The sequence below is a fragment of the Malaclemys terrapin genome, chromosome 1, assembly GCF_027887155.1.
Source record: "Malaclemys terrapin pileata isolate rMalTer1 chromosome 1, rMalTer1.hap1, whole genome shotgun sequence".
Lineage (NCBI taxonomy): Eukaryota > Metazoa > Chordata > Testudines > Emydidae > Malaclemys > Malaclemys terrapin.
In genome coordinates, this window is record NC_071505.1 from 160527202 (window position 1) to 160550575 (window position 23374).

Below are 23374 nucleotides of genomic sequence, written 5' to 3' on the forward strand. Positions count from 1 at the left end.
TTGTGGAATCTCCATCTCTGGAGATAATTAAGAGTAGGTTAGATAAATGTCTGTCAGGGATGGTCTAGACAGTATTTGGTCCTGCCATGAGGGGAGGGGACTGGACTCGATGACCTCTCGAGGTCCCTTCCAGTCCTAGAGTCTATGAAAAAGAATCTATGAAAAAACATACCTGTGAGAAGGTAAGTATTATCATACACATTTGACAGACTAAGATACAAACATGTCCACCTAGCAAGGCTATGTTGCGTTCAACTGCCTGGTGCATCTTCACATTTTCCTAGGTTTGTGTGGCTATCTAACTCAGGTGGAGCAGTGAGGCCATAAATGGTAGTAGCTCTCTCCTGACCAGAGTTCTTTTTCCATTGCCCTGTTGGATTGTTACTTCTGGTCTTGACCTTACTTCATGCTGCCCAACCTGTTCTACCCACTAGGTTATCAAAACAGAGCTGTTGTTTTCATGGTCCCTTGCTCTTGGAATTTGCCCAGACAATAGGGCTCCATATCACATTAAATTTTACCCAAATTATTTATACTTCAGCTGATGCATGCCCTGTTTAATCATTTGCAGTCTCCGTGTTGAAAAGAGCTACTATGTGCATACCCCTCTCTCTTTTTAAGTTATGCTCTTTGGTGTGGCATTTTTTTAAATATCGTCAACAGTATTTTTTCTTGATTTGATCATTGTTAGTTATATTTCAGCCATGAAGCAATCCAAGCACCTAAGTGGAGGAAATGAGAGGCGTTTTATAAATAGGATGAATACATTATTATTATTACTACATCATGCATGATTATTATATATGTTATTAATAAGGACAGGTTAACAAGACATTTGAACTACAGACTGGACTTACAAAACGTGAGGAGTTGTCATTTCTCAGGGTTTTGGCATTCCCAAAGGCTTCTAAGGCAGGATTTGCTTGGATGATTTGATCTTCCAAGGTTCCCTAAAAATCAAAGGGTTGAAACATGGTTAATAACCATCAGCATAGAAACACATTATACAAATCTAACTCGACATGTGTACTTTAGTTATATTAAGTGACTTGGCTCACACATGTAGCTAGTACAGCCTGGACAGAGCACAGGAGCAGAATTCTCAGCCCTTAATATTCTAAAATCCTTGAACCCTAACAGCTGTCTTGTAGATTTCATGCCGAATGGCAACTGAGAACAAGTAAACCAACCCTGTTTTTGAAGTGCTATAGCACAGGTGTATACGCAAGCGTGTACATGTATGGGAGGCACTATAGAATAAAGTGAGAAGCATTGACTAAATAACACATACGTTAGTATTGGTTGAAGGCACTCGAAATTCCTAATGGGTGAGATTTTCAATCACAACTAGAGGATTTAGAACTCCACATAACTCCCATTAATTTAAATTAGCTTAGGACTATGTGCTGAAGTGAACTTAATTTGAGTAGTCTAGGCTCAGTTGGAATATGGGACAATATAGAATGGAATTATATTAAACAGAGGCTCATGATCTGCCCTTGACAAACTAAGTACCATTTTCAGATTGAAAATATAAGACAAAATAATGAAGTCATCTACTTACCCCAGTCTTGGTGGCTGGTTGCTACCAAAGGAGCAATAATAACAACAACAACAAACAAGAAAGAAAAAGGGGGACATTATGATTACTACCATGAAGGAGTTTATGAAAGACAGAAAAATTAGCAAGGATTAAAGTTCCAGTCAGCACAAACCAGGCAAGCTCTAGGAATATACAGTGTGTGAAGCTCACACATTTTGTGGGGGATGGGACCAGAGGTGAAACTAAGCCGGTCCGGTATGGCGTACCGGCAAGAGCCAGTACGCCGTGCCGGACCGGACTGGCTTCCCCAGGCTGGTGATTTAAAGGGTCCGGGGCTCCCTGCAGCGGCTGGAGCCCCGGGCCCTTTAAATCTCCTCCAGAGCCCTGCTGCTGGAGCCCCGGGTTAGCGGCGGCAGGGCTCCGGCGGTGATTTAAAGGGCCTAGGGCTCCGGCCGCTGCGGGGACCCCCAGGCCCTTTAAATCACCCCTGGAGCCCTGCTGCTGCTACCAGGGGGCCCCAGCAGCGGGGCTCGGGTGGTGCTTTAAAGGGCTCGGGGCTCCCCGCAGCAGCCTGAGCCCTGGGCCCTTTAAATCACCGCCTGGCCCCATTGCTGGAGCCCTGGAGTAGTGGCGGTAGGGTGCCCAGTGATTTAAAGGGCCCAGGGCTCCCCGCAGCGGCTGGATCCCCGGGGCCTTTAAAGCACCTGTCGGAGCCCTGCTGCCGGAGCCCTGGGGTAGTGACGGCAGGGCTCCCGTGGTGATTTAAAGGGCCCGGAGCTTCGCTGCAGTAGCGGCGGCCAGAACCCCGGGCCCTTTAAATTGCCACTGAGCCCTGGGACTCCCAGCCACCTCTGCAGCTGGTAGCTCTGGGGGTGATTTAAAGGCCCCAGGGATCCCAGCCGCAGCCGGAGTACAGGCAGAGTGTAACTTACCAAACTGGAATTTAGGAGAGCTGGTTGGAATTTTTTTGTCAACATTCTTTTTTGACAACCCCTCCTCCCCACTTCAAACAAACAATAAAATGTTTTTCAACAAAACAATAGTTTTGGTAAGAAATTTTCCAAGTTTTTGACAACCAAAACCATTTTTAGGTTTGTTTTTTTTAAACAAATACCCAAAACATTCAGCAAAAAAATTAATTGAAAGCAGAAAGTTCATTTTTATCTAAGTTTTGCATGGAAAAGAAAAGATAGTTTTTGATCAGCTCTAGAATGCAGTCAGGACAGCAAGGCTAATGGTTTCTGGAAAAAAGTGCCATGCAGTCTTTAATAATCACAAGTGGTAGAAGCCTTGGCTTTGCTGTCCCATCTGGAAGGCAGCAGCTTCAGTAGAAGCTAAGCCCCTAACACCATGTTGGGGAAGACTAGTGCGGACTCAGAAGGAGAAACGCCACTTTTTGAGTCATTAACACCTTTTCCCCAAGCACCCAGTCTTTTCCTTTTGGATCTCCTGTCCAAGTGGTGATCATGTCCACTGCTGCTTAGCATGTGAGATCTGATGGTATGATCACAGACTCAAAGGTAGGTTTCACACAATAGGAAAATCTTGGCTGTCATTAAATAGCCCCTTGCATACTCACACTTTTTTTACCAGGTTCCCCGAGTGCTGCAACTGTGGCAAAATACTGAATGACACGCTTTGTATTCACAGTCTTGCCGGCACCAGATTCTCCACTAAAAGCAGAGGGATAATAATGACACTCCTAAAACCAGCCATAATCAGTCCTTTCACCCTCCAGTCCTGCCAACTCTTCATTCCTGACGGGCTCTTCTCAGCTGCTTATTGTGCTCTTACTGCTGATGCGTGGACTTTTGAGTGGCAATTCATACCACTGACAGAAGGAACAGGGATGAACGTTGGCAATAGCAATAACTAATTATTCACCTGACTGGGCTCAGAAATGTAATAATAATTTGCACTGTGTAGTGACTTCCATCTAAGTGCAGTGAGTCGCATTACAAATGTCCAGTCTCAACACTTGAGATAGGTGAATGTTACAGACAGTAGGATCAGGGCCGGCGCAACCCATTAGGCGACCTAGGCGGTCGCCTAGGGCACTGCAATTTGGGGGGCAGTGACCGCAGCGGTATTTCAGCAGTGGGACCTTCCGCCGCCTCTGTGGGGTGGCAGCATTTCGGCGCTCCTGAGTAGGGTCCAGAAAGGCAAAGTTACTTGCCCAACATTACACAACAAGTAGCTGAGCTGTGACTAGTATTCAAGCACCTGGCTCTAAAACTGTGCTCTAGCCCTAGACCATGCTCCCTGCTTTGATTGTCCTGGTTTGCTCCCTCCCTACACTTGACTGCCTCGTCAAAATGCCTAGTTTAAATACATTTTGTGCTGGTGAAAGGTGCCATATTAACCACTTCGGGAAAAGAGGTCTTCTATCTACCCATAGGACAGATAGAGCAAGGGCAGCAACAGCACACCTTTCTTCTGTGCTGCCTTCCCAGTGTGCCTCCTGCCTGGACTGAAAGGACCACATCTAGTTGGTTAGAGAAGAGGTCACAGTCAGTTAAGTCCTCAGCAACTCATTTCACACTGGCTACAGCACAGCCATCTGATGGCAACAACTTCCAATCACGAACTCAGACTCAGACTTTAAGATCAGAAGGGACCATCATGATCATCTAGGCCAGTGGTCTCCAACCTTTTTACACCCAAGATCACTTTTTGAATGTAAGGGCAACCCAGGATCTACCCCTCCGCCTCCTTGAGGCCCCACCCCACTCACTCCACCCCCCCCCGCATCACTCACTCTCCCCCACCCTCACTCACTCTCACCGGGCTGGGGCAGTGGTTCGGGAGGGGGTGCAGGCTCTGGGCTGGGACTGAGAGGTTCGCAGTGTGGGAGGGGACTCTGAGCTGACCCTGGGGCAGGGGGTTGGGGTGCAGGAGGGGGTGAGAGGTGCATGCTCTGGGAGGGAGTTTGGGTGCAGGAGGGGGCTCTGGGCTGGGGCAGAGTGTTGGGGTGTAGGAGGGTGTGCTGGCTCTGGGAGGGGGGGTCAGGGCTGCAGCTTGTGGTGCAGGAGGATGTTCGGGGTGCAGGAGGGAGTTTGGGGTGCTGGCTCCGGGAGGGGGCTCAGGACTGGGGTGCGGCTCCTGACAGGCAGCACTTACCTCCAACAGCTCCCAGTCAGCAACACAGCATGGCTGCTGCTAAGGCAGGCTCCCTGCCTACCCCGGTCCCATGCTGCTCCCGGAAGGGGCCAATGCGCCCTTGTGGCCCTTGGAGAGGGGGAGCGGCATGAGGTTCTGCATGCTGCCTCTCTCTGCAAGCACTGCCCCTGGCGCTCCCATTGGCCACAGCTCCCCATTCCCGGCCAATGGGAGCTGTGGGGGTGGTGCTTGCAGAGAGAGGCAGCATGCAGAGGGAGACCCCTGCCCATCTGCCCTCGGGGCTGCGCTGGCTGCTTCTGGGAGTGGTGTGGGGCCGGGGCAGGCAGGGAGCCTGTCTTAGTGGCAACCACGCTATGTCGCCGGAGTTCGCGATCGACTGGTTGGCGACCACTGATCTAGTCTGATCTCCTGCGCACATTGCAGGCCACAGAACCTCCCCCCCCACCCTCTCCTGTAATAGACCCTAACCTCTGGGCTGAGTTACTGAAGTCCTCAAATCATGGTTTAAAGACTTCAAGTTACAGAGAGTTCACCATTTAAAGGTCAAGTTAAAAACAGTCACTCTACAAATGCAAGACTGTGTACTCCATTCTTAGCATTGAAACTGGATGTCCAGGATGTCATTCACCTGGAAATTGCTCGGCATCCAAGGGTTAACTGAGTTTCCGTCCCACCCATTCACAGACATTGCATTTCAGAAGGACTCTTTTTTTTTTTTTTTTTTTTCAGTAATAGATTCCCAAACCAGATGAAAAATATACACCTACGTGATCAGCATAGACTGGTTCTCTCGATCTAAGGAAAAAGAAAAGGAGAAGAAAGGCAGGTTATTAAAAGTATGAGACCGTAATAGGAAACAAATGGAAGGATCCAATCTTTAGGGGCCACTGTAAAGTATAGCACTACATTAAATGCTCCAGTGCTTTGTCCAATCCAGTTTTAAAAGTCAAGTGATGTTCATTCCGCCACTTCTCCTGAGAAACTATGCCATCATGTAAAAGCAAAATGTTCCTCCTAAGCATGGCTTTGCTCACTTCCAACTGGTTCTTCTGCTCGTGCCTCACTGGACCAGCCTAAACAACTCCTCTCCCTCCTCGATGTTGACACAGAGATAGTTCTTTTATATGTATAATTACTGTAAGTACACTCAAGTTTCGTTGTAGGCTTAAATTTAAAAAAAAGAACTTGGCCCAAATTCATCTTCGTTTTAATTCCACTGACCTCAGTGAGTTACACCCAGGATTTATTTGGTCCATTCTGACCATAATTGTGCCATTAGCTGATAAACCAACTTCTCTTCAGAGCCATGTTTATGTCAACATCTCTCTGTTCTCCACCCTCTCCCATTCTCTTCCAATTGTTAGTCCCTTTTTGAGAGCAGGATGAGACTCCTGTAGTTTCTAAAAAAAAAAAGTGTTAAAAATCACATGCTCCAGTAATTGCTTTTTTGCATTTCCACCTGTAATAAGATTTCCTTAGAGCAGCTGGCATGTGTGCACCATCACTGCCCTCTAATGGAAGGAATCAGACTTGATCAAATATTTATTGCATTGTTTCTAGTGGATATAAAGCCTACTACTACTAATTGCTAATGAGATTTTCCACTAATTCAAGAGGCAGTGCATGTGGCCTAGATGCAGAAGATCCCGCATATCTTCCTCCATGATTAGGTGTTCAGATTTCACAGCAATTAGTGTAGAATAGGTGCATAGATGATGCATGTATAGTTTAGACCCGTGTCTCTCAAACTTATTTGATCACTTCCCCCTTCTTTGTGTCTGTAGTAGGTTACGCCCTCCCACCCTCCCCCGCCAGAAAAGTACATACACTGATTAAAAAAAAAACCCACCATGCAACTCTCACTAATATTAAAACAGTAAGGCATTGATTCAATCCGAGCCAATGAGCCATTGTAATAAGAGCAAAAGCAAAACTGTGATTATGGTTGATGCTTACAATTAAATGTGCACGCCACACCTAATTGTAAGCACCTGTGTAGTAACAGCCATTGATTTGTGGCTCTCCCTCATTTTTAGCTCTAGTTTGGTTTCCCCTCAATTTGTTAAAATCCTCTGCAACTAACTACTCTTTGAAAGTGAACCAGCATTTCCTCAACTACAGAAATAGTATGGACTTCAGGAAGTAATACAAAGACAGACAGCTCCGAGCTTTGAGCCAAGGATTTCAGACAGGATGCATCAGAAGAAAAAAATCAGATATTTATTTTCACATAACATATTATAAAGGTGGGTTGCCAACTTTCTAATCGCACAAACCCGAACACCCTTGTCCCACTCCCAGCCCCTTCCCCAAGGCCTTGCCCCTGCTCACTTCATCCCCGCCTCCCTCCGCTGGTCACTCTCCCCCACCCTCACTCACTTTCTGTGGGCTGGGGCAGGGGGTTGGGTTGCAGGAGGGGGTGAGGGCTCCAGCTGGGGGTGCGGGCTCTGGGGTGGGGCCAGAAATGAGGGGTTCAGGGTGCAGGAGGGGGCTCCAGGCTGGGGCAGGGGGTTGGGTTGCGGGAGGGGGTGAGGGCTCCAGCTGGGGGTGCGGGCTCTGGGGTGGGGCCAGAAATGAGGGGTTCAGGGTGCAGGAGGGGGCTCCGGGCTGGGGCAGGGGGTTGGAGTGCAGGAGGGGGTTTGGGGTGCAGGCTCCAGCTGGGCAGCACTTACCTTAGGCAGCTTCCGGAAGCAGCTGGCATGTCCGGCTCCTAGGCAGAGGGGCCAGGGGGCTCTGCGTGCTGCCCACACCTGCAGGCACCGCCCCCGCAGCTCCCATTGGCCATGGTTGTGGCAGTGTGCGGAGCCCCCGTGGCCTGCCCTGTGCCTAAGAGCCAGATGGAAGCCATGTGGAACCTGCCTTAGCCCACTGCACCACCAACAGGACTTTTAGCAGCACAGTCAGCGGTGCTGACTGGTGCCACCAGTGTCCCTTTTAGACCCAGCGTTCTGGTCGAAAACCAGATGCCTGGCAACCCTATATGAAGAGGCTCATGAATCTAGAGTTAGCTTCCATTTTAACTCCTATTTTTCCTCCTCCTCTACCCCTCATTGAAGTAACTGATTTCTTTGCACATTGGGATGCTTAAACTAGAGCGTAGGACACTTTTTTACTGAGAATTTGGAAGTTGCAAGATTAAAGAGGTTTATTTCCTACTTAATTGAAAGTTGCGTGCCTTGCATTTTTCCTCAGGGCCTCATGTTTTGTTGTTTTTTTTGTTGTTTTTTTTTTTTGGTCCTCACATTTTCAGCAGTAGTAGATTTTCAAAGCTCCAATGGTCACACAGAGATAGCTCTTCACACACTCAGCACTGGACAATCTTTAGGAATGTTCATCATTAGGGATTGGAACCACAGAGAGTATAGGAGGAGATCAAACTAGTTTAAGCTAGTTTTATTACCCTATTTGTTTTCTATCCCTTGATTGGATAAGCTTATTCTTCTTATTAGAAGACTTGAACAAGTCACTGGGGCTTTGTATCTCTCTGTTCTCAAGTCTAAACCCCTTTGTATACTCAGTGCTGGTAGGTTTCACTGTTAAAATTCTATCCAGTAAAAAAAAAAAAAAAGTGAGCATCAGTCACATAGGCAAAATAACGTAAATTCAAGTTTGAAAAGCAAATGATGCTACTTACTGCGCAGCATGTCATTGTATGCGTTATCCGCAATGGAGAAAATGTGAGGGGGAGCCTCTGACCGCCTCTTGCCTTTGTATGCATTAACTACCTCCGGGTTGTAGACTGGAAGCCATTTGTAGGGGTTTATAGTCACACAGAATAAACCTGAATAGGTCTAAAAAGGAACCCAAGATGGGGAGTAAATGGCCTTTATATAGAGTGATATTTAAGACAAATCTATCAAATTAATATCAGTCATCCATTAGCTCTTACATAGTGCCTTTTGGCCCAGATTTTTAAAGGTATTTAGGCGCTGCTCCACTCAGCATTAAAAGGCCTAGGTGACTTAGATGACTAAGTCCCATTTTCAAAAATGACTTAGGCACTTAGGGTATATGTACACTGCAATTAAAAACCCATGGCTGGCCTGTGCCAGCTGACTTGGGCTCGATCTGTGGGGCTGTTTAACTGAAGTATAGATGTCTGGGCTCAGGCTGGAGCCCGGGCTGTACGACCCTGTGAGTTAGGAGGGTCCCAGACTTCAGGCTGCAACCTGAGCTGGAATGTCTACACTACAATTAAACAGCACTATAGCCCAAGCCCAAGCCAGCCAGCAAGGGCCAGTCACAAGCGTCTAGTTGCAATGTGGACATACCCTTAGAAGCCTAAGTCTCACTCAAAGTCGCTGTCCTTTATCCATTGATATTAAAGGACTTTACAAAAGGAAGATAATAAGCATGATCCTTGGTTAACATATGAGAAGCTAAAGAACAGAGATGAATTCTGCTTTGAAATATGCACATGCAGCTTCCAATGATTTCAGTCAGAATTGGGGAAAATTTGGCCCTATTAAGGGTTAGTTGCTGTTGAAGCTTGTCCTTGCAGTGGATAGAAATTGCATTGATCTTTCTTTTTGGGGAGCTACAGTACCCGGGAAGGGTTTAGAGCCAAACAAGATAGACAGCTAGTGAGGCTGCAGACAGGAAAAGAGAAAGCTAACTTCCCTCCCCCTCACCTGCCTCCCCCGCCCCCGCCAAAAAACAAAACAAAACCAAAACGGTGACACACATTTTAAGCTTGAGCCATTGATGCCTAAGAAACTAGGAATGTCTATGGAGGGCTCTTGATTAGTACTGAGAGCGGTATAAAATGAACCAGTTCTCCAGTGTTTGGATGAGCAGAAAAATATCCTGTTGTCCATTCTGCTGCCCCACCCCTTGTGGCAAAAAACACTGCCTTTATTTGCTTTTGCCTTTAGCTTAGTGTTCAGACACAAAATTGACACACACACACCCCAACACATTTCCTTTCTGAAAATGTGTGAATTAACCCCAATTTTAGGGTCAATCAATGTTGGAAGTAGAATACACAGTAAAATAGTTAGCATCGTGACACTTGTGGAATACATTTCAAAACACATACGTTGAACCAATGACCCTTACATAAATCATCCAGTGGCTATAGCGCCTGTTCAAATTGTGCAGCACAGATGCCTCATTAAGGTGAGTCAACATAGCCATGTCCTCAATCATGTCAAACTTCGGGGGGTTCATCGGCTGAACATCATCTTCTTTTACAGTGACGGTCTGCAGAGACAGATAAGTATAACATTGCTGGCAACTACCGTCACCTTGTCTTTCCACACTACCTACAGTGTGACATTGAAAAAGCAACAAGTGAGCCGATGACACACCTTTAAAGAGTCGCTCATGTGTATTGACTATTGTATTTTTTAACCAGTAGAAACTAAGCATTACTATTTTTTATTTATTTATATTCTGATACCACCCAGAGGCCTGAACTGAGATGGTGGCCCCATTGCACAAATACAGGGGGACAAACAGTCCGTATCCCGATCCAACTACACAGGACAGATGGGGAAAACTCCACAGGGTCAGAGGGAAAACAAAGGAGGGGATGCAGCTTGCTCAAAGGTCACAGAGGAGGTCAGTGGCAGAGCCAGGAATAAGACACAGGTCTCCTCAGTCCCAGTACAGCACACCCTGCACACTACACGACACCACCTCCCCGGCAGGCTCTTTTACTGAAATGTCAAGTGACTCTCTCAGACCACACACATTTCTGATTCTTTGGGACCAGAGAAGAAATTTTCCCAGCATGAGGAAATTCTTCAGATCAACCTGTCCTACATACATGATGTTGTTCACTGTTAGAGGTAACAGATGTCAGATGAGCACGAGGCATAAGAACAGGGAAAGGCAGACAGAGGCGGTAAAGTATAAGTTGTATGATTTTGGAAATCACTAAGTACAATGCAGTTTAATTTTTTTCCTCTGGATTAGGATTGGTCAGTTGCGTACTTTGCTCTTCAATACCAGAAAAGAGAAAAAAAATGTACAGAAAAAAAAATCACACACATGGGCTGTGGTTATTAACTGGTTTGATTCTGTTTACACCAATCATCCACATTGACAGACAAATGGAAAAATGTTCCATACCTTTCCATCCACAGTCTCAACAGTGACTTTGCCACCGCTGCTCTCTTTAATATCAGCTTCAATATAAGCGTTCTTTTCATCAGGAATCCAACACCTCTTCTTCCCTATGGAATCAAACAGGTAATGATTCACCATCTTATACGGCTATTGAGTAATATGGCTAAGATTACTTCCATACCACAAGCATACTGAAACCTTAGGCCATAACACACAGTCAAACCAAGTGCTTTACGTCCACCAATAGCCATGGGAGCTGCATGTGTAGTTGTGGGGTATAAAGTCCCTTAATATTACTTTTATGTTTCCCATTTGTAAATTCAACTTTTCCCTTCTATAGAGCCTTTCCTCAGGGTATGCAAAACATTCCACAAATGTTAATTAAGCCTCAACACCCCTGGAGAAAGGTAGGCATCATCACCAACTTACAGATGGGAAAACCATGGCACAGATGTTAAGTATCTTCTCCAAAGTCATCCAACAAACCACTATCAGAACTAAGAATAGATCCTATGTTTCTTGCTTCCCAGCCATGTGGCATAATCACACTTTCACATTCTTTTAATTATGTCTACTACTGTTTGTCATGTAAATCATTAATAGCAGTACCAATGTGTGTCCAGCTACACGCATCTCCTCTCCTGGGCTAGGAGTAACTGGACTAGCTCTAAGTTGTCTAAAAACTATTATTTTTTACTATGGAATAGTACAAATAATTTATTGCTATACACAATAAATCCCTCCTCATCTATGCATTTATACTCTCACTTGTTACGCTACCTCAAGATCCTCTATGAATGTGTTGCAAGAAAAATAAGTTATAGGAAACAAATCTTACAAAGTGAGACCTGCAGACTAAATTCAAATCATACACTGTCAGTAAAAAGTTAAGTCTGTGTACACAGAGTAGATTTCAGGTGGACATGTAGACAATAGCAATACAAAGGGGGGAGGGATAGCTCAGTGGTTTGAGCATTGGCCTGCTAAACCCAGGGTTGTGAGTTCAATCCTTGAGGAGGCCATTTAGGGATCTGGGGCAAAAATCTGTTTGGGGATTGGTCCTGCTTGGAGCAGGAGGTTGGACTAAATGACTTCCCAAGGTCCCTTCCAACTCTAACATTCTATGATTCTATTAATGTACAGGTAGTATAAATATAGATGCATTAGTCAGACCACAGTAATCAGTGTTTTTATTACAGTAGTATCAGTGTGCTACACATTTTAAATATACAAATATGAAAAAGTCCCTCTCCTGAAGAACTTACAGTTGCAAAGTTCCTAATTTGTAAATCCAATTAAGTATTCAGTTCACCAACTATTTCAGGTTAACAGGCCCAGAGCAGAGGAAAACATATTCTGTCTTACCATCAAATGCCACAGTTTGTAATATCATTATCTCCTTCTCGCTCTTTCTGAGAAAAGGTGAAGCCTCCCCGAATTCCGACATGTCCATCATCTTGGCGAGTTCTCTAGACAGTGCAGCCCAAAGAGAGAAGAAAAGGATCTAGTCTACAAAATAGAAAATACTCCCGTTTTACAACAAATCTGAGATATGATCCAAAACATACAGAAAAAAAAAAGGTTGGGATTAAAGCTGTCAAGGGTGCCCGTAATAAGGGTGGCTACAAATTTCAAATGCAAATTTAACAAGTCAGCTAAAGATTCTGGGCCACATTGTGTCCTCAGTTCACCTCTTCCCTTGCAAGCTCTTGGAAGTCAATAGAGTAGTAGCCATAGTTGTGGATCACAATTTTCTCCATGGGAGAATTTGGTCTAGCCTTTTTTTCTGGCACAAATGGTAAACTATCATTTTAAACTACCAGAGTTCAGAAGACAAATGGAGCTGTGAGCTCCTGCATGTGAAAACTGATGCACTTCAGTCCTGCTTGAGTCATTCACAATCAAGTGGGGGAGGGGAAGAGTTTCAAAACCGCTCAACGTTGCCTAATTCTTCTCCTGTTGAAGTCCATGGGAGTTTGCTGAGCTGTTTTGAAAATTCCATTCCTTCTTCCTAGGATTGCTTAACTGCTAGATGTTCCAAGTATGGTTCCATGTAAATACATTTTCTTGACATGCAGATTAAATGGGATTCAGTATTTTATTTTCAAAGCACATTTTAAGACAATGGCTTTATGGTCTTTCTGATTCTGCCTAATGGTCAAGCTTAATATGTACTTTTGTTTTCGCTGATGCGCTCTACCAAAAAAATGTGAGATGTGGGAAGCCAAACAAACATTTGTGTCTTATCCATTTTGCTAATCTAAATATTTGTTTGTCATTATAATTCTGAAGATAAATCCTGTAGTCTGTGCTCACACCGAATTCTAACCAGATTGAACAGGAGTTTTGACTGAGCAAGAACTATAGGATTAGACTGTCCATGAGAGTTCTTTTTCAGACCATATTAGAAGTATTAAGAAGTTAAAGAAAAGTTATTGGGGATTGAAATGACCCCAACGCTGAAAAAAAGACAGCATGTGAGGTATGTTAGTGTGAAAGAGACTAACAGAAAACAGTCTACTCCCAAAAGGTTTTCAGTCACATTTAACAGATTTTCTCTCTCTATTTTCTTTTACTCAAGATGCCATAATTATACACTTTTTTATGCCTGTACAGCTGATTCTTGCAACAGATATTCACTTCAGAAGCTTTATTGATTGTGCCAGGGCCAGAAGCTAAAGAAAAATTTGCAGGAGGCCGAAGTTAAGCAAGACTATCTTTGCGGTTTCAGGTTTTTATTATTTTTGCTTATTTATTTTACAGGATTCTTATGAAGCCAAAAAGTCTCCTCCAAGCAAGAATACAAACAAGGCAGCTGTGTCTCCAGAGCTCTCAGTTCTAGCTGCCACATAGTAATCTCTCTCTTTCCCCTGAAACTAGGCTAGGCTCTTGTAAAGATTCTGAGCCCACCTAGGCTTCACTGTTGACAATTACTTCAGTGTCACTCTGAGCTGACTGAAAAGTCCTGCAGTGATTTAACTTCATGATCCTCATAACACCATCTGAATTGCTAGGGCCTCTCTTCCCGGGGGAAGGGTGCATCATGGTGGCAGGAAAAGACCTCTCATGGCACCCAGGGTATGTCTACACTGTAATTAAACACCTGTGGCTGGCCCCTGTCCTCTGACTTGGGCTCCTGGGGCCCAGGCTGCAGGGCTGTAAAATTGTTGTGTTGCAGTTAAGGCTGGAGCCTGGACTCTGGAACGCAGGGAGGATCCCCCAGCCCGAGCCCCGAAGCCTATACAATAATTTTCAGACCAGCAGCCAAAACCCAGGGAAGCCTAAGTCAACTGATATAGGCCAGCCACAGGTGTTTAGTTGCTGTGTAGACATACCCCAAGAGACTCATGAAACAGAATTGTGACAAGAGTATGTGTGTGTCATTCCATGTTAAATGTGTGACTAAAAGTGTGGCCACTTCTATATTAGCCCACTATATGATTTTATAAGTCTAAAATAGAAAAATAAGCAATTTCTATACCATTCACATTATATATATTTTTGTTACCGGGCTTCTTTCTTAGTTCTAGGTGCACTATTGAGCTACACCCTGCCAACTCTTAGGGTACATCTACACTACAGGGGGGAGTCGATTTAAGATACGCAAATTCAGCTACGTGAATAGCGTAGCTGAATTCGACGTATCGCAGCCGACTTACCCCGCTGTGAGGACGGTGGCAAAATCGACTTCTGCGGCTTTCTGTCGGCGGCGCTTACTACCACCTCCGCTGGTGGAGTAAGAGCGCCGATTCGGGGATCGATTGTCGCGTCCCAACGGGACGCGATAAATCGATCCCCGAGAGGTCGATTTCTACCCGCCGATTCAGGCAAGTAGTATAAACCTAGCCTTAGTAAACACAGGGCAAGCACATAAGTTAGGCAATTTAGACAATTACAAAAGCAGCACTGCTAAAATTAGGGGGCATGATCCTACAAGACATCTGCGTGAGAAGAGCCCATTTACTTTAAATGGGGTTCTGTGAATGGAGAGCTTGCAAATTTGGGCCCTTGTATGTATATAGAATGCAACATCTTTTAGGAGTCTACATGACCAAATCATTATAAGACAAGGAAGTGAGGTTATTGTTCAGTCCGTTGCCTTTACAAAAATATTTTTTAAGTTACCATAACCAGCAAATGTTAGCTTGAAACAAATATTCTGAAATCTGGGAAACCTAGATCTCAGTCCATCCTAATCAGTAAAAAAATACTACTACTACTTCACACTTGTATAGTACCTTTCATCTGAGGGACTCAAAGCACTATATAAGCATTAGCTAAGCCCCACAACACCCCTGGGAATTCCGTTATATCCATTTTCTAAATGGAGTAACTGATATTCAAAGAAATTAAGCGACTCATCCAATATCATCTATAAATCAGTAGCAGAGCCAAGATTAGAAAGCAAGAGCACTAGTTTACCAGCCCTGCCTTTGCTTTAGCCACTAGACTACACAGCCAGTGAAGTCTGATTTGCAGACGCAATGAAGGTAATCACAGTATACATTCGAAATGGTACCCAACGATTCTCAAAGGATTGCAGCTCAGGTCAGTCTTAAGAATTCCTTGGGTAGCTGAGCTACTTGCAAGTTTGAACTACATAATTCATAATCTTCCTGGGAACATGGAAAATGTGACTTGCATATAATAGCTGATCCAGCCACCAGCTGCATAATAACGAGGAACCTGCAGTTTTGGCTCTTCCAGTTGGCTAAATGAATAAGCAAACATTAGATAGAGAACATTTCAAGAGCAAGACATGTTTGCTACCTTACCATTAAGACAGTACCCCAGGGTTATTAATAGAGTGCTGTGTATTTATTGACATCACTACTAAAACCTTAAGCTGGTAGCAGCATAAAAACCAATGATACAACGGTAGAGCATAGTTGACTATAAGTAAGTACGCTTAGCAGTAAAAGAGATAGGTACCTACCCTGTAAAGCAAAGAAGAAAAGTATCAGGATTCTGCTTGATGCAGACTTTTTATACACCTTCCTCAAGGTCACTGGTGGTGATAGCAATTTAAAGGCATCAGTAGTTTCCCTTTGTTTCTATATTTGTCTGCTGGGTCCTGGAAGAGGCGGCAATGCTACAGCAGTGTACGTGTGAGGGTATGATTCTGGAGACTGGGGGGGTGGGGGTGGAGTGGCATGCTATTGAGTTGCTTCCCTATCCACTCCATTCTTGCTAGATGACTTCATGGAATAACTCCTATCCTTGCCAAACTGCCTGTATTTTAACAATGGCAAGTGTTACTTTTTCTGAGAACCAAATTGCAGTTGGCTAAAAAGAGAAATGAGAAAATTCAGATGTCATTACTTTGGAAAATGAATTGCCCACCTTTCTTATACAAAAGATAAGTGATCACAAGGTGCTTTAGGTTCTATGTGCGTCTAGTGACTATGGAACAAATATACACTGTCCGCAAATAACAAAGCTAGGAACTGATCCTGGGGCTTCTGAGATTTCCAGCACCTTAAGCACCAAACGATCCTTACTCTTACTTTGATGGTCCCAGAGCATTAAAATCAGGCTCAAGGACTTTGCAATTCCCAATTGTACGCAATGGCTAGAGAATGAAGATAGTGAAGAGTATAATGTTCCTATCTAAAAAGTTAAACAGCAGATAGTACTTAAAACACCCATCATCCTTGGTAGTGTAGAAATTAAGGGTGGATGTCGAGTATTGTGCTTCAAGAAATAGTCCAGGATCAGGCCTTCTTGTGGTAAACTCAATTCCTGGACAGTGGAAATAGCCTAACAAGTCCTAACAAGTTCAACTAAATGTACCAAAATCCCTGCAAATATTGAGATATCCAGGTTTATTAGGTTCACCAGCATACCAAGTTATCTGGGTATCTTTGGGTTCCAGTATAAGTTGAATGTATGTACTAGTGGAATGTGAAAGTTGCAGATAATGTTAGTTGACTACAAGACAAGTAGTATAATGGGGCTCTGAAGAGTGTTAGTTGGAAAACCTAATTCCAAGAGTTAAAAAACTTTTAAAAATATCCAACATTATATTCCTAGATTTACATTGAGGTGATTATTTTTGTTTGTAATCAGACCGGAATAATGACTTACAAATTGCATCTGCTCTTTTAAAGCTGCTGCCCTGATGGAACAGACAAGGACAGGTTACAAAGACAAGGGGAACGCATGAGAAGAGCTAGGCTCACAGAACAGATAAACTAATAGAGGAGATGTTGATGTGCTATGCTTTGAGAGTGTGTGCGCTTTACAGACAGGCTATGCTGAGTGTTCCAGGAGGGGAGGGAACATCAATCCATACAGGGGAGGTTACCAAGTGATACAGAAGCAATATTCCTTAACTAGAAACTATGTCCAGTTGGGTTAAAGGAGTTAAGGAGATAAAAGGCAAAAGTTTCAATATGCTGTTCAATTTGGTTGCATTCATACAAGCAACATGCATTTGAACACAAAGCTAGCTACGTGTGCCACATCCCCTAAAGGCCAAGCTGCTGTGGCAGACGTGTTCTTCACATTTCCATTGACCCAGTTTCATCTCAAACCAGTGCTCTAGAACTACTTAGCACTTCTCAACATGAAAACACTGATACATAATAATCCACACCACATGAGGAGGGATAAGAAACTTGCCTAAGACCACAAAAGAAGTCAGTGGCAGAGCTGAAAGAACAACTCATCTGTTCCTGGCTCCGACTCTTGTACCTAGAACATGTGACAACCATTTACTACAGTTTTTTTCTCCTCCAGATCAAGCCCATAGTCCAGCTATCTTGTGCTCAGGCCTCAAAAGATTTGTTCTAAGGCCCTGCATTTTGTAATTTATTGTTTTATATCTGGCTCAGAACAAACCAATTTGATTGTCTGGATTTAGACTATTTAGGTGAATAATGAATGAATGACCCCGTAAAACTTGATTGGATGCTCCTGATAGTGCAAGGCAAAACATGATAGATTGTATGCATGGCCCTGATTAATGTTTATGGGGAGGCGCTTAATCTGCTATTGAAGACTGGGAATGCTATAGCATTTCACATTACTCATGGCTGCGGGCGTAATACACACATGCTCTCTCCTCATGTCTCCTTTCATACTCCGTTAGTAACTATTATTTCCAAACACAGAATTAAACATTAACAGCTTCTTATGTTAAAAAAACCACCTATTGGAACCACTGTATTGTTTTTACGTGTTCTGTTCTGCACATACTCATCCTCCTTACACCTGTGTTCACGAGGAGGGCAGACAAATGGCTGTTTCAGCAGCTGATGCCAATGCCATTTCATGGTTTGTGTCACTTGGAAGTGGCATAGGTAGCACTGGGTCCATCCAGCATGATCAATCTGTTTTCCTTGCAAATGCTGACAGGGTTGGTCACTGCTCATTTGTTATTCTTGCCTTGTTGGGCTTCTCTCTCTTTTGTTTTACTACTCACTAGAACAGACAACTTGATTACGTTTGGTAACAATGACAAACAAGGGCATTAGCCCCTGCAAAGCTACATTTAGAAAGGTTAATACTGCTCACTATTTCTTTAACAGATGGTTAGGTTTGGAAAAGGAGGAACTTTGATAAAGTGCACTTGTGACTAACCTATTTTTAATAACATTACATATTGGAGAAGAATGCCATGGTATTTATCTTCTCTAGAGCCAGATAGTGTCAACATGGATGACATGGTCTTAGAGAGGTTGTCATCTGGTTTGTGTAAAAGCCCCATTTATGACACCTTACTGTTTTCTAAAACACAAAATGCATCTGATCAAGGGCTGGCTGTCCCTTAAAACATGACATGCATAATACAGTCTGTTCTTTAATAGCATGCCTTGGCAATAAAATAGCTTGTACTACTGAAGACAGATCTGCAAGTTAGAGGGATGCTATTGCTAATAAATAGATATTTGGAAACTGTGTCTTTTGATTCACAATTCCTTGGTCACTCCATAGAGTAAGCTGTAAAAGAGTATCCCATGGTGAGGTGCACCTACCATAGCTGTATCTGAAGAGATTTAGAGCCCATTGTTTACCCAAGGGTCCAGCTAGGTCATTGCTCATTGCTGCTGGTGCATTCACAAGTGAGGGGTGTTGTATTAATTTAGATGGAATATATGGGCCCAAAGAATCAAAGGTGCTGATATGACCTTGTCACCGTCCAACATGAAACAGTTATAAACAAGGATTGGTATACAAAGACCTCAAGCTGCTGAGTATCATGACAAACACATTATAAATCAGAGGTGCTGGGCCAATTTTTCTAGTGGGGTGCTGAGAGCCATTGACCCAAACTGTAAACTCTGTCTGTGACGGAAACCACTTCAAGCCAGGGGATGTAGCAGCACCCCTAGTTCCAGCACCTATGTTATAAATCCTTTTTAACCTTTTATTAAAGATACAGGAAAAGAAGAAAAAACAGTTCAAGCCTTTGAAATGTAAAGTGTTAAGCAACACTTTCATTTTAACACCCCTCATTCCCTTTCACTGGAGTAAATTTTTAGATGGATACCCTCTCCCCTTGTTTGACAGTCTTTTAGATGGTATTACCATTATATATGATAATACTGTCTTTGGAGAGAAGAGAAGAAGTTAGTTGAGATGGGTTGGAGCTGTTATTGTTAAAGTCTGATTCCATTTCCTACAAGACAAGAGAAGACAAACACACACAAGAGGGGAGAGAAAAGAACAACAAAGACAGAAAATGCAGCTTCTGTCTCTGGTGTTGATTTTCACTTGCAACCTCACTTCTGGAGAAACACAGACACATCACACAGCCTTATCAGGCATTCTGAAATGTGGCAAACTTGAACCAGCATTGGGCTTTTGAGGGCATTGCACTTAGCTGCCTTTCTGGCCACAAGTTCACAGCAGTGCTGCAAAATATATAATCTTAGCTGGCTAAGCCAGACCCTTCTTAAACAGAAGGTAAAAGAAGAGGAATAAGAAAGAGACACAATAAAGCGGGGAAGAAAAAAAAGACACATGGGGTGTGTGGGGAGAACAACAAAGTCTCACATCCCAGGTAGTGTTTGGGATTTAACCAGAGCTGGTGGAGATTGTGATGTCATCTGGGTCCCTCTCATGGCCCAGTCTGGTCAGGACAATGAAGGCCCAACAGGGTTACAATAGAGCCCGGGTTTCTTGGAGAAGGTGAGGCTGACAGCTATCATGACACAGCTCACTCTTTTCCCCTTTTCAGTCAGTCACCATTGAGGTAGTGAGCTTTTCCCCCAAAGTCTTTTTTTGAGGACCTCAGGAATGAGTAATGGGTGAAATAGCCCTCCCATTATTTTGTCCCCTAGTTAGGCCTGACTTCCAACACAACGGTTTTGTTTCATTGATTTCCAGTCCCACTCTTCTCTTACTTACCAGACATGGTCCTAACATAGTCCTTCAGGTATATCAATGGGCCTTTTTTGTTTGGACTAATTCAATCTGTTCCCTTTTTGCACCTTTCCCCATCAACATTTGTTAGAGGTTATTGTGACACTTTATAAACTTTTATCCACTTTCCCACAGTTAGGCTCACAAGTGGGGTAAATTTGTAGGCTCAATTATTACAACAGGTGACAAATGAGAAGAAAGAGATCAAATGAACTAGAGTAGTCTGGTGTGCTTTTTCAGAGACAAAGATCATCTCACAGTAGTCATTCCATGGGGAGAAAAATGTTCAAGTCACATAGAGAGGGAAATTCCTGGGCATTATGAATGGATCGGTCCTCTTTCCTGTTGTGGAGAATCTTGGTTTAATTCTTTAAGGATCTGTGCTCTTTAAGATAGTTTTGGGAAGGGACAGTAAGAGGAGTCAGAGATAAGACTGTTGCAGAAAGGAGGAAAAAAAGCTAAACACTTGGGGGGGGAGAGGAAATCAGTACCTATTCTTTTTAAGAGGGTTCAGGAGCTTATCTGCCTACACAATTATGCTCTGCTACACCAGTAAAATTAAGCATGACAAAACTGACATTATTATACACACAAAATTAAATTACAAAACATGATTGTTGTTTTAGGAATGTGTAAGACTGCTAGATCAAATCATTAGCATTGAGGGGTTTTTTGCACGCCTCCCTGCATTTCATCGAGAAGAAGCAGGCATGCTAGACAGCTTTCTAGGAGAATATTGAGTCAAATGGTAGCAATGACAAGTACTCCCAGGTCTTTCTGCCCACTATAGAGAAATACATTTCACAGTACTCATGTCTGAAGAGTTAAAATGGCATCCGTTTAAATTATGTCCAACTTTTACAACTTTGCTGCTAGCTAGATCAGTTCTCTGTTGTGTAGCAAGCAAGCTACTACTGAGAAATATATCTGCTCCTGCCCTCCAATGTATTCAGGCCCTACCCATTGGGAAACAGTCCCTCAGGTCCCATACTGGACAATCAGATCCTTTCTGGGGGATAATAATACCTTCCCCGTCTGTTCCTGTTAATCAAGACACAAAAAAGCTAGATTCCAAATGCTAAGCAGATATGAAGCAGTGCTCAGCGGTGGTTGCCAGGCTGCTCAGTGAGTGTCACCTGCAACAGCATCCTTTTTTGAATGACCACATGCAGCTAAGGCAGATTACTGCACCCCATTGAAAATGTTTACTTACAACTACCACTGTCAAGAACCAACACCTGCACTTGGTAACACCCGAACAGCTCATAAGAACAATTGATAATTGCAAAGCAGCTGTAGACTCCCTGCAATGCCTTAAATGTCATCTCAGTTTTTCCTTATACCTAATAGATGTTGCTGAAATCTACGTCTTTGTGTGGAGTGAACTTTCAATAAGTTGCACAAGCTCACATTCTGTCTAAGGATTTTACCAGATAAAAGCAACTGAAATCATTTTAAAAAGTTACTTCTCATTAAAAAAATAGTTATATTGCCATTAGTTTACATAGCATTTACAAACGAAAATGTGTTTTCCTGCCTTAATGAGCTTACAGTTGAAGTAAAAATCACCAGTGCCCTAAGAAATACAGTATCAAATGAAAATATGAAACCTCAAAGGAAAATAATCTAACAATATATCAACTTCATACCACAAAAAGGTATTCACAGTCTCTGTTGTGTTTTCAGAAGACCACAATATCTGGCACACGATAATGCACTATGTTTCATACTGAAGCATCATGTGTGCTCCTTTTCCATCCCAGGCTAAGATAATATACATTTCAAAGCTGTCATTACGCTTTCCCCCTTGCTGACATTTGATCATTACTGTATCTTAAGAACTTGTAAATAGGTCATGCCTTTAGCAGGAGAAACCAGTTTCAGGAAGTGAGGCTGACAGAGTTCTTAAGCCTCTTACTAGTGATTACTGACATTGATGGATCCATCTGAGATTCCAGTGATGGACTTCTATACCCATTAGAGAAAGCAGCAAAAACAGGAGCCAGCTAAACAAATGGCTATGAGCTCTTTTAGTTCTGCCCACTTCTCAAAAAGGAAGGACTTTATCACATTCCCTGTTTTTCATCTCATTTCTAAAAGCAAAAGCTGTCCTCTTCCTTTAAATCTCTCCTCAAACAAAAGCTTTTCCAAGCCTCCAATCATTTTCATTATCCTACCCTGAAGCCTTATTTTGCTCACATGAGACCAGACATTAATTTATATAATGACATATTTTTAGAATTATTCTTTAAACTTTTCTTAATCCATTTTTTAAAAAATAAATACCATTATATAATGAGTGGGTTTTTTTTTCTTGAGCTGTCAATTTAGGTTCTAAATTAATTATGATCACCTAAGGAAAAGACCTATCAATGTGTAAGTAGTTTAGGTTGTTCTTTTCATTATTCATTGTTCGGCAAATGAGATTTTATGGAGACAAATGCTATCATCTGGCCCATTCACCAGCATTTGTAGGCCCTGCTAAAGTTCCTCAGAGCCTGACCGTCTTCTCTAGTCTTGACTAGCCAATACAATGATGTTACCCACACATTTGGCCCAAAGCTTTTCATTCTATGATCTACTTCATAACACAGACCATCTCATTATCCCTACCTCCACCTATCACCTTGCTTGTGACATTCTCTCTGCTCAAGTAGTTCAAGCACCATCTTGTGATAAGAGGCTCCATCCTAAAATACACATACACCTTCAAACATGAGAGATATTCAGCTGAATTCCACTCGGTGCCAATATCTGCTGTGGCAAATTCAGCTTGGCTTTGCTTTTTATATCAAGTCATCCCCTTCACATGGGGGCAGAAATAGGGATGGTCTATGCTGGTCCCCTGGGTCTTTTGAACATAACATTTTCAGGTTTATTCCCTTCAGACACTCCATATCAAGGAACAATCTTGCTAGCAGCCAACTTTACATGTTAGTTGGTAGCTATGTCTGGTTGAAGCTAATATCAGACTGTTCTACACATTTAGAAAAAATAAGCAGTGACAGTTTAATCTGTGAAATAATGTCTTTATCAGGATACTTTGAATACCTTTGCAAGTGCCAGAAAAACAAGGCTTGCATTACTTAGGCTGACATTAGACATCAAGGAGAAGTAATATCAGGAAGCAGAGAGAACAGATGTTTTTTCCTTTACGTGAGCTCTGTATGTAAAGGGAGGATTTTTTTTAATTTTTTTTTTTAAAGGTACAGCTGCAGTGAGCTGTCCACCTTGTCAGGAAGCTCAGACAGTAAAGTTCCTCAAAAGCAA

The 23374-nt window shown here is 43.1% G+C and overlaps 1 protein-coding gene across 1 annotated transcript in view; it reads right to left on the minus strand.

Moving 5' to 3' along the window:
- The window catches only part of MYH15 (myosin heavy chain 15), a 66485-nt gene extending 50798 nt beyond the window's left edge, over positions 1-15687 (minus strand). The window contains exons 1-9 of the mRNA XM_054045491.1: positions 15672-15687; positions 12101-12244; positions 10739-10842; positions 9722-9865; positions 8298-8454; positions 5431-5458; positions 3123-3216; positions 1565-1585; positions 858-950 (exon numbers count right to left, since the gene is read on the minus strand). Coding sequence (XP_053901466.1) covers positions 858-950; positions 1565-1585; positions 3123-3216; positions 5431-5458; positions 8298-8454; positions 9722-9865; positions 10739-10842; positions 12101-12191 — 732 coding nt within the window. The 5' untranslated portion in view covers positions 12192-12244; positions 15672-15687. The remainder of the gene's footprint in view (positions 1-857; positions 951-1564; positions 1586-3122; positions 3217-5430; positions 5459-8297; positions 8455-9721; positions 9866-10738; positions 10843-12100; positions 12245-15671) is intronic.
- Between the last annotated feature and the right edge of the window lie 7687 nt (positions 15688-23374).